The sequence below is a fragment of the Mesoplodon bidens genome (assembly GCF_964165515.1).
Source record: "Mesoplodon bidens genome assembly, chromosome: Y".
Taxonomy (NCBI): domain Eukaryota; kingdom Metazoa; phylum Chordata; class Mammalia; order Artiodactyla; family Ziphiidae; genus Mesoplodon; species Mesoplodon bidens.
In genome coordinates, this window is record NC_138180.1 from 44621760 (window position 1) to 44633782 (window position 12023).

The following is a 12023-nucleotide window of genomic DNA, read 5'->3' on the forward strand; positions in this document are numbered from 1 at the left end:
CTTTTAAAAGGAAAAACAAATAAAAAACCTAACTTTGGACACATCTGTTGTTGAACATTGTCTTTGGACAGGAAAGGAAAGAACACAGGAGTCTGCCAACATTTTTTCCCTCAGTGCTCCTGCAGTGATTTAGATTTTCATAGAAACCAGGACCTAGAGAGAGCCACTTGTTGTATGCAGATTTTCAGTCTGATGGGACTTCCTGTACCAACTAGTACTAGAGCTGGTAAACTAGGGCTCAGTCTTCAAGATGACAACCCTGCTATTTGAACTTTCACTTGGGATGTAGTCCTGCCAACATTGCTTGACACAATCTTTGAGACCTGTAATCATTGGTACTGGGGGGCAGAGAGCATTCATTTTAAGCCTCATTGCAATTTTTTAGGTCTTTCCAGTGTGTTAATAGTTAATCTATACCCTTTCTTATCCTATCCTTTCAGATTGTGATGGAGGAAGGTGGCTATGAAGCCATCTGTAAGGACCGACGATGGGCCCAAGTTGCCCAGCGCCTCAATTACCCACCAGGCAAAAACATTGGCTCCCTGCTACGATCTCACTATGAACGTATCATTTATCCTTATGAAGTGTTTCAGTCTGGAGCTAACCTTGTGGTGAGGTCCCTTAGCTGGTTTGGAGCCTAATGTGATTTTGCTGTTTTTCCTCTTACCTTCCCTTTTCTGGTTGGGCTTTCTTCTAAATAGTCAAGGTTTAGAGAGTCTTAAGCTCATTGATAAAATTAGAAATTCCAAGAATTGGCCCTGTAAAATATTTTGTAGCATGTGTGAAGAGGTTTCACACCTTCTAGGTTAGATCAAGGGAAGTGGATGTCCTTTCCCTCTGTCTTAGGGTTTTCATGGACAAGGTCTTAAAGTAGGAGTTAGAGAAAAGCAGTTCTTATTTTAGCCATTCTCCGTGAAAAAGATAATTCTTAAGAGTTATTAAACTTTCGGAGGATAGTTCATGTAAAAAGAGTTTAGGAATAAAACCATGGTGTAACTTGGGCTTAACAAGGGGTGGCAACTGATTTAGCTGGTTATCTTAAATAATAACTTTTTAGGTTTTATTACCTCCAGAACACTTTTTAAAACTACATGTGTATCATGTACGTGTGCAAACATATTAAATTTAGTTTACCTGGTTTTATTAGATTTGAAGTGCATAAGGCACACAGAAAGTAAGGGTAGATGTCCAGGTTCAAACCTTGGTCCCCAAGACTGTGGGTCTTCACTAGGCTCTACTGCTTATATGAATACAAAGATGTAGAGGAATTTTCATGATGTATTCTGTCATTCCAAAGAACAGAAGGGTAGATTTATATAATTTACCAAGAAGTACAGCTTTTCTTGCCAAAGATTTAGGATGAGAGAATCACTTAGTTATTTGCTGATTGTGAATATTACTCATTTCCTGATACTTCACTTTTCCCTATTCCCAGCAGTGTAACACTCAACCTTTTGACAGTGAGGAGAAAGACAAGGAATACAAACCCCACAGTATTCCCCTTAGACAGTCTGTGCAGCCTTCCAAGTTCAGCAGCTATAGTCGGCGGGCAAAAAGACTACAGCCTGATGTGAGTGCCTGGTTGTTTTTCCCTACAAACTGCCAAAGTTCATCTGGGACTCCCTTTTACGGACAGTCCATTTGTATAAGACATTCTTTTTTTTTTTTTAACCTATAGCTGGTTCACGGTTGAATTAATTGAAAGTGAATGAGTTGTTTCATAGGTATGGTGTGCAGTATTTTTCTTTTGTAGTTTTCCTTTTGTACATTTTAAAAGCAAACGTGTATTCTTCTAATGTTGTCTTAAGGGTGAATTTTTGTGAATCTTGTGATGGTATTTATTAAGCATACTATATAGTTTATTTTTTAAACCATTGGTTTTCATTATGTGTTCTTTTATGAGATGGGCAGTCAGATGCTGCCCTGAGAGGTGACATAAGAAAGGCTCAGGAAAACAAAATACAGTAGAAACATGAGCGTGGGGCAGGAGAGAAGGGTGAGCCTAAACCACAGCTTTTATTTAGGTTTCCAAGGGAAGGGCAGGTTGGGATTGGCTACTTTGAACAATTTCAGTGAGCTTTGACTTACAGGGTGGTCCCTACTTTCCTGACACCTGGCCCTGCATGATTATGGCAGAGAAATGTTGCCTCCTGGGATGCAGGAGCCAGACACAGGAGGTATGGCTCTGGGCTGGTTAGTTTGCTTACTAACCCTGTGTGCTCTCTGGTGAGTCCAATCTTGAAGAATTGGCTAGCCTGGAAGGGGCAGTCTCTCCACTGCCAGAAAACCTTTCAAGATGTCACAAATCATAATATATAGAAAATTTTAAATATGAACAGTACAGTCTTATTATTTGTCTTAGCCTGTTTTGCTTAGCCTGTTGTGTATGTCTGTGTATATTTTCATAAAATTTTGAATGTGTCTACTTCTGAAATATCTTAGCATAAGGTTGTGTGTATCTTTAGTTATGTTGTGAATAATCCTAGTACTATTAAGTTTTAAAATACTTAACACTGTAATGTAGAATGAAGAAATGAGAAATAGTGATGTTCAGATTATAGAAACTGAAATGTATTCTGCATTAGTACTTTATTTCTTTATAGAGACAAGTGTCTGAAAATGAGTTGAATAAGAAAAAATGAGCACGTAATAACTTGGAAACAAATACGTTTGAAAGTTGTCAGTGCCAGTCAAGAGCAAAAAAATTTTCACAATCAAATGATCTTTAGTCAGGTTTTTTTTAAGAATGGGATTGTGTACTGTGCTCGAAAGGTTTTAAAAATTCTTGAAAACCATATGGTTACTAAAAGAAAGAAAGGGGTTGTATTTCCAAAACATTACCAGGGAAAAAATACAAATAAATTCTAAGTAAAGCAGAAAAGAAAACAAGTAAATCTAGTGACAAAGAAATTGTGAGGACTAACATGTACATCGTTTTTCCACTTCGTACATAAGTGTATGTAATATAGGAATTAATAATAAGATGTCTGAAAGATTAAGAGTAGTACTGTGTTAGTTAATATTTTAAGACAAGCAAGTATTAGCTCTTTTAAAAGGTATGTGCTTTGCCAGCAATCACCTATAGAGTATATTAAAGGAATATGTCATGGTATAGTTAATATGATATAAGGGGAAATTATAAATGTACAAGGCATCTAGGAGTCCCACGCCTACAAACTGATGCAGTTGTCTTTCGCGGTGTGTTTTCAAGCTTCCTCTTACATTAACCTTACTAAGTAATTACTCAAATGTTTTACCTTACTAGCAAATTGAAAATATAAAATAGTTACATATTTCTTTTTACAATAACTAATTGGCCAAAAAGCAAAAATGTGGCAAGGATAAGGAACTAGGGATCTTAGTATATTGTTGGTAGGGTGAAAGATTGTACTAAAATTTAAATTTTTAATTAAAATTTTAGATGTGCATGCACTCCTGTTTTAACTCAATCTTTCATAATAGCATGCAGCTATTATATGAGTTATTAATTTGTGCCCAGGTCTTAATTTATAAAAATGCCTGAATGCCAACAGGGAGATCTCAGTGCCTTTGAAAGAAAAGTTTTAATGTTACTCACAGTGCCCCTAGAAGCAAGAGGAATACCATGCCACACGGGGCGACAGGAGGAAGGAAACATTAGTGTCTGTGGGGGGCAGAAAAGAGTAGGGAGAAGGCATAGGCCACAGCCTTTATCAGCGTATCCTCAGGGAAAGCAAGGCAAAGTAGGGTAAACATCTTAGAACTAACTGGTTGGTTTGAATAATCCCAGCAAGCTTTGGGGCCTAGGGAATTTTCATAGTTGTTTGGTTCCTGGCCAGAGGTTCATTTGGCTAGGAACCAAACCATGGTTGTCATTTGTAAGTGTTAGATAAGGAGGTGGTTGGGGGTATGGACTTGGGATTAGTTAGTTTGTATATGACAGTTGTTTGTTGCCTCTAGAAATTAGCTAGACCTGGGAGGAACAGTCTTCCCAGTCAGCAAGCCCCTTCAAAAGATGCCAAAACATAAAATATAAAAAATTTAGAATATGATTAGTATAACTAATTATATCATTTGTTTATAATACCAAAAGAAAAAAATAAAAGACTAGGTTGAATCTTTCCTGATGCCATAATAATAGAATAATAAGCGAGGGGACAGATATATATGTTGATGGTCCTTTTAAACTCAAGCCACCTTTGTTTTGTTTCTTTTAATCATTTCTGCCTGATCACTGAGTGATATCTTTGCTACCACTGTGTCCCTAGTTAATGCTGTGTTTGTCATGGATATGGTCATACAATATATATACTGTTTGCATAAATTATTTTGGAAATAAAACAGAACCAGAAAATCGGTTATCATATGTGTTTTTATATATATGTAGAATAAAAGTTAGATAATGTCACATTTTAGATGGAAAGAAGAAATGTAATAGAGCTTAAATTTAAGTTTTTGTTCAGAACTGAAACAGTCGATAAAATATATTTCATGGTGTTCACTAAAAAGAGATGTGCTGAAAATGGCACATAATATGTGTATTTTTTGACACATAACATATTTCTACTTTCCCAGGTCTTTAAATACATTGTCAGGAGAAGGGAATTATTTCTCATTATCTGAGTTCAAACAGAACAGTAGAATAGTAGGAGTCCTCTTATTTTCCCATTTGCGTCTTCAACTGAGTTGCAGAAAGAGGCTTTTTTATAATTTGTTTATTGCACTCTTTGGTATATAAGTTATATATTTTGTTACACTTAAGCTTAACATACTGGAGTACTCTACCATATCCTTTATAGTGTGAAAAAAATCGAGACTGTTACCTCTCAAATTTCTCTCTTCGTTTGTCCATCCCTGGTCACCCCTTACCCACAGATAAAAATACATCATCAGTAAACAAGGTGGAGGCTGTTGACTGACTTGAATTTTTATGATCTCTTTTCCATTTATACTGCTGGGATATTTTGCAAATTGAAAGTCTAGATCTCTAAGTATAATGTCTGTTTATATAAGACTCACTTCCTCCTCTGAACTTCTTTCAACAGCCAGAACCCACAGAAGAAGACATTGAGAAAAACCCAGAGCTGAAGAAGCTACAAATCTATGGGGCAGGCCCCAAGATGATGGGCTTGGGACTCGTAGCCAAGGATAAGACTTCACGGAAGAAAGGTGGTGAAGCCTAATAGGCTATGAGGCAAAGTGAGGGGTAAAGTACTAAAGTACCATGGGGGAGACAGTTTGTTAATCCTGATGGCAGATGGATTTGTTTGTTTTCAGGTTTGTTTCTGACTCCCCTAGGTAAAGAAGGGGTAATATACCCCTCCACTGTTACAATGAAGGAGGAACTGAGTGGGAACTGGAAGGTGATGTCAGCACTGCCCAAGGAGGATTTGAGTAACAGCCTAGAGCCCTGCACCAAGATGACCATGCGGCTGCGGAAGAATCAAAGCAATACCCAGTTTGTAAGGCCTCTTAACACTGTTTATGAACTATCAGGACGAGATGGAAGCTAAAATTTTTTATCGCACCTTACTTTTCTCCTTCCTTCAGTTTACTTCTGAGCCCTTTAAATATGAAGACACTGATGGCCAGGAAGGAGAAAGAACATACTCAAGTATTATAGTCAGGAGCAAAGTTTATGTCCTGTGTTCTGTATCAGAACTTTCCTCCAAACTTCTGTGTCTTTTCAACTCCAGTGATAAGCACATTCTTAACTTTTACATCTTAATGTGGTAGGAGACAATGTGATTAAATATAAATTATGTGAAAGAGCTGTTTTCTGGCAAATGCTTCAGGGCTCTAAAAACTACATTTTACATAGTAGTGCCTCTCCTATGACCTTGCTTTACTTAAGTCTTTTATGTATATAAATCTTTCTTTTCACCTTTTCCTCCACCTCACCTGAAAGATTTTATAATCTCTTTAGTATGCTAGAGTTGCTACATTTTTATAAAGTGATAAATTTGCTTTCTCCTTCCTCTTAATCATGTCCACTTAGAGATTATCTTTATTACCACCATTGGGATTGTGTCCTCACTTAACCCAGTGTTTTTAGTACTTTCCAGATTGGGGCTACTATAGATAGTACTACTATTAAATTACATGACTTTAGGTAAGCTATGTAGACACTGATGTGGTGTATATATATAGTATTGGAATTGCTGTGACTGAGGGTAACTGCCTACATACATATATATAAGTATATGCCAATGTATATATCTGTGTAAACGTGTACATTTTATAAATTTACATATATTTACATATGCGTGTAAATACATATGTTTACATATACATGTTCTTGACAAATTATAATATCTACAGATTAATAAGAATTTGTGTGTGTGTGTCTACCTCCATACACTCAGCAGATTTTTTTCTCCCACTCTCAGTTGTGTCTTGGTGCTCTTTACTGATCATGTTACTTCTGCATTCTCCCAATGTAGCCTATCCTCACTGCAAGCAATTTTTCAGTAATGAATCCTTCCTGGTAAAAGTCTACTAGTGTCTCTTCTTTTTAAAGTATACTTAATAATAAATTATTTCAGTAGTAGCTAAGAATCCAAGTTGTTAGACCTTGCCTTAATCTTTCTGTCCTTATGACCTATCTAATTCATTATCTAAACTGAAGACAGTTAAATGAAATGGAAACCTATTAAACTTCACATTAGAATAGCAGGTATAACTGGATAGTGGGTCATTTGACCTATTTATATTCAACTTGCAGTCTATACCAGCTATTACTAACGTAGGTGATTCTCTGATCTATGCTAGTATGTACCTTCATGATTTGGGTTTGTACCATGAAACTTAAATAAATTCTACTTTTTGTTTTTTCCAACACACCTTAATTATGGTTCATTTCTTAACATGCATAGTAATTATTTATGTTGTCATATTTTTCACCAGATAGTGAAGTCATGAGTACAACAATGCACAGTCATTGACTGGTGGTGGCTGTTCAGAATGAATGGTCTGGAAGCCTAAGACGAAGTTTCCTTGAACAAGCAGCTTATATTATTTTTATTTTTCCTGGTAGATTGACTCATATGTTTGCCGAATGTGCTCTAGAGGGGACGAAGATGATAAACTTCTTCTCTGTGATGTCTGTGATGACAATTATCACATCTTTTGCCTATTGCCACCCCTTCCTGAAATCCCCAGAGGGGTCTGGAGATGCCCAAAGTGTATCATGGCGGTAAGGCCTGTCCACCATAGACGTTTTAAATTTAGTTCTTGGTAATTGTTTTCAATACAGACTCCTGGTTTTAGGGAAGAATAAAGTAGGTTTCTCCATTTATCTAAGTTAATAATTTTTGTTAGGTTATAATTAGCCATCAGTGACACAGTAAATGAGAGAATGGTTGGGTAGAGTAGCTGTAGGATGGTAGAAATTTAAGACAGAGAGGAAGGACTGTAATCCAGGTGATGTGAACCAAAGGAACAAAAGGAAGTAAGTTTAGTAGATATTAAAGAAACTATTCTACCTGGAAAATTAAAGTGGAGGAATAGCATAAGATATATCTCTAGCTGGGTTTTTGAAGGGGTTTGTTGTCTGTTGCCTCTGTCTTACTGAAATATTTTCTATTTCAGGAGTGTAAGAGACCCCTGGAAGCCTTTGGCTTTGAGCAGGCTACCCAGGAGTACACTTTGCAGAGCTTTGGTGAAATGGCTGATTCCTTCAAGGTGGACTACTTCAACGTGCCTGTTCATGTATGTGATTGTGGAATGCGGATGTAGGGATTGGTGTCTGATAGTCTTAGTGTTCATGGAGACATGGGGCCAAAATATAGTGGGCTATGATCATCTTTTACACCTGTTGTCACAGATGGTACCTACGGAACTTGTGGAGAAGGAATTCTGGAGGCTGGTGAGCAGCATTGAGGAGGATGTAACAGTTGAGTATGGAGCAGACATTCATTCCAAAGAATTTGGCAGTGGTTTTCCTGTCAGCAGTAGCAAAGGAAACCTGTCCCCTGAGGAGGAGGTAATGTGGTTGGTAATTCATATTTACACTGTGACTGGGGAGCAGGCCAATAAAATGTAATGCCATTGGAAAATCTTGTCAGTGATCCAGAATTTGGATAACCACTATTACTACCACATTTTCCTCTTTGGTATTTTCCTGGGGATAGGCACAAGGAATAGTATGATACCTTGTAGTTATCAGTTAGAATCCAGAGTAGTCCTTCTTCCTCTTTCCCCCACATGTAATTGTTGGAAGTTTACCACCTTTTGGTTGTCTGCATAATAGAAAAACACAAATGCCACAACTAACTTGTTCACATTTATGATTTGAAAGAACTAGGAGGGCATCAAGAAATGGCTTCATTTTATTCTTTAATACAAGGAGATCTCTTACCTACTCAGAGGTCAATTTAGATGTCCTAAATTCTGACTAAATCTTCATTGCTGCATATGGGATCTTGCCCTCTTTTTGTTCCCTCCATTTTGAAAATGTTTCAGCAGCATTTACTATCACTGAAGAAGTGGCAACATGTTCTACGTTTTTTTTCTATTTTTATTTATTTTTTGAAAATTATTTTTTATAGAGCAAGTTCTTATTAGTTATCCATTTTATACATATTAGTGTATCCATGTCAAACCCAATCTCTCAATTCATCCCACCACCACCACCCCACCCGCCAGCCACTTTCCCCCATTGGTGTCCATACGTTTGTTCTCTACATCTGTGTCTCAATTTCTGCCTTGCAAACTGGTTCATCTCTACCATTTTCTAGGTTTCACATATATGCGTTAATGTACGATATTTGTTTTTCTCTTTCTGACTTACTTCACTCTGTATGACGGTTTCTAGGTCCATCGACGTCTCTACAAATGACCCAGTTTCGTTCCTTTTATTGGCTGAGTAATATTCCATTGTATATATGTACCACATCTTCTTTATCCATTCGTCTGTTGATGGGCATTTAGGTTGCTTCCATGACCTGGCTGTTGTAAATAGTGCTGCAACGAACATTGGGATGCATGTGTCTTTTTGAATTATGGTTTTCTCTGGATATATGCCCAGTAGTGGGATTGCTGGGTCATATGATAATTCTGTTTCTAGATTTTTAAGGAACCTGCATACTGTTCTCCATAGTGGCTGTATCAATTTACATTCCCACCAATAGCGCAAGAGGGTTCCCTTTTCTCCACACCGTCTCCAGCATTTGCTGTTTGTAGATTTTCTGATGATGCCCATTCTAACTGGTGTGAGGTGATAACCTAATTGTAATTTTGATTTGCATTTCTTTAATAATTTGAGATGTTGAGCATCTTTTCATGTATTCCTTGAGCATGGTATGTCTTCTTTAGAGAAATGTCTCTTTAGATCTTCCACCCATTTTTTCATTGGGTTGTTTGTTTTTTTAATACTGCACTGCATGAGCTGTTTATATACTTTGGAGATTAATCCTTTGTCCAGTGATTTCGTTTGCAAATATTATCTCCCATTCTGAGGGTTGCCTTTTCATCTTGTTTGTAATTTCCATTGCTGTGCAAAAGCTTTCACATTAGGTCCCATTTGTTTATTTTTGTTTTTATTTCCAGTATTCTGGGAGGTTGGTCAAAAAAGATCTTGCTGTGGTTTATGTCAAAGAGTGTTCTTTCTGTGTTTTCCTCTAAGAATTTTATAGTGTCCTGTCTTACATTTAGGTCTTTAATCCATTTTGAGTTTATTTTTGTGTATGGTGTTGGGAAGTGTTCTAATTTCATTCTTTTACATGTAACTGTCCAGTTTTCCCAGCACCACTTACTGAAGAGGCTGTCTTTACTCCATTGTATATCCTGGCCTCCTTTGTCATACATTAGTTGACCATAGGCACATGGGTTTATCTCCGGGTTTTCTATCCTGTTCCATTGATCTATATTTCTGTTTTTGTGCCAGTACCCTATTGTCTTGATTACTGTAACTTTGTAGTGTAGTCTGAAGTCAGGGAGTCTGATTCCTCCAACTCTGTTTATCTTCCCTCAAGACTGCTTTGGCTATTTGGGGTCTTTTGTGTCTCCATACAAATTTTAAGATTTTTTGTTCTAGTTCTGTAAAAAATGCCATTGGTAATTTGTTAGGGATTGCATTGAATCTATAGATTGCTTTAGGTAGTATAGTCATTTTTACAATGTTGATTCTTCCAGTCCAAGAACATGGTATATCTATCTCTCCATCTGTTTGTATCATCTTTAATTTCTTTCATCAGTCTCTAACAGTTTTCTGCATACAGTCTTTTGCCGCCTTAGATAGGTTTATTCCTAGGTATTTTATTCTTTTTGTTGCAGTGGTGAATCGGAGTGTTTCCTCCAGCTCTTGACAAGTGTGATTCTAACTTTACTGTCTCTTAATTTGACGGCTTAGGTACCTTATATGTATTTGTCGTTTGTGGCTGGCTTCTTTCACTTGGTGTACTGTTTCAAAGTTTATAAACTTCAAGGTTTATATCTTGTAGCATGTGTCATAATTTCCTACATTCGATCTACTTTTCATTGGTTGATATTTGGTTTTCTTCTGTCTTTTGGCTATATTGAATAATGCTTTCATGAATACAGATGTACAGATATCTATGCAAGACCCTTTTTCAGTTCTTTTGCGTATAGTATTCCCAGAGGTGGAATTCCTGAAACATAAAGTTTAATCTTTTTTTTTTTTTTTTTTTTTTTTTTTTGCGGTACGCGGGCCTCTCACTGTTGTGGCCTCTCCCATTGCGGGGCACAGGCTCCGGACGCGCAGGCTCAGCAGCCATGGCTCACGGACCCAGCCGCTCCGCAACATGTGGGATCTTCCCGGACCGGGGCACGAACCCATGTCCCCTGCATCGGCAGGTGGACTCTTAACCACTGCACCACCAGAGAAGCCCAAAGTTTAATCTTTTGAAGAGGAACCATGTCATTTTTCACAGTGGTTCTGTCATTTTACACTCCTACCAGAAAGGCAGTCCAGTACCTTTTTCTGAATAGTACTGTGAAGAATGAGCAGGCTTATTCCTTATTCTTCTTGTTTCTTATTCTTTAGAGGAAGAGCTTTCAGTCTTTCATTATTGATTGTGAAATTAGCTGTGGGCTTTTTATGTATATCCTTTATTATGTTGAGGTATTTTCCTTCTTTTCCTTGTTTGTTAATGTTTTTATCATGAAAGAGTATTGAATTTGTCGAGTGAACATTCCTCTACATTTTTGGTTTGAACACCAGTTTCCATTTTTCTTGAATATGTATTTAAGAATGGAATTACTGGATTGCATGATAATCTGTGTTTAATTTATTAAACTGTTTACCACATTACTAGTAGCAAATGAGGGTTCCACTTTCCACATGCCTACTAATACTTGTTATTGACTGTTACATGGTTGTAATCATCTCATTATACTAACTAATGTCAAGCATCTTTTCATGTGTATGTTGACCATTTATGTAACTCCTTTGGAGAAATACCTATTTAGGTCCTTTGCATATTTTAATTGAAGTTTTTGGCTTTTGTAATTGATATTTTTCAAATATGGTAAAATATGCATAATATAAAATTTACTATATTAATCATTTTAAATATATACTTGAGTGGCATTAAGTACAGTCACAAGGTCATGCAACCATCACCACCATCCTTTCTTATCACCCCAAACACAAACTTTGTACCCATTAAATAATTTCCCATTCTCCTTTCCCTCCAGCCTCTAGTAACCACTGTTGTTTTCTGCCTATGAATTTGACTGCTCTAGATATGTCACGTAAATGGAGTCATACTTTTGTGTCTTGCTTATTGCATTTAGCATATTGTCTTAAAGATTCATCAGTATTGTAGCATATAACAGAATTTCATTCCTTTCTAAAACTGAATAATATTTTTATATTTATATAGCACAGTTTGTTCATTCATTCTTCTGTTGTTGGACATTTGGATTGTTTGTATCTTTTTGCTATTGTGAATAATGCTTTTGTGAACATTGGTGTAGCAAATTTCTTTTTGACTTCTTGCTTTTATTTGGGTATAGGCTTAGATTAGAATTACTAGATTATATAATTTGAAACCCCAACAGCAGCGATTCCATTTTACATT

The 12023-nt window shown here is 36.7% G+C and overlaps 1 protein-coding gene across 7 annotated transcripts in view; it reads left to right on the forward strand.

Moving 5' to 3' along the window:
* The window catches only part of LOC308609613 (lysine-specific demethylase 5C-like), a 45714-nt gene that overhangs the window by 2930 nt on the left and 30761 nt on the right, over nt 1-12023 (forward strand). For 2 of the 7 annotated variants that reach the window (XM_081223324.1, XM_081223330.1), the window contains exons 5-11: nt 441-611; nt 1436-1570; nt 5025-5148; nt 5257-5441; nt 7016-7174; nt 7570-7689; nt 7805-7963. In XM_081223324.1, coding sequence (XP_081079450.1) covers nt 441-611; nt 1436-1570; nt 5025-5148; nt 5257-5441; nt 7016-7174; nt 7570-7689; nt 7805-7963 — 1053 coding nt within the window. The remainder of the gene's footprint in view (nt 1-440; nt 612-1435; nt 1571-5024; nt 5149-5256; nt 5442-7015; nt 7175-7569; nt 7690-7804; nt 7964-12023) is intronic. The other 5 variants (XM_081223326.1, XM_081223328.1, XM_081223325.1 and 2 more) reach the window with 5 other exon arrangements.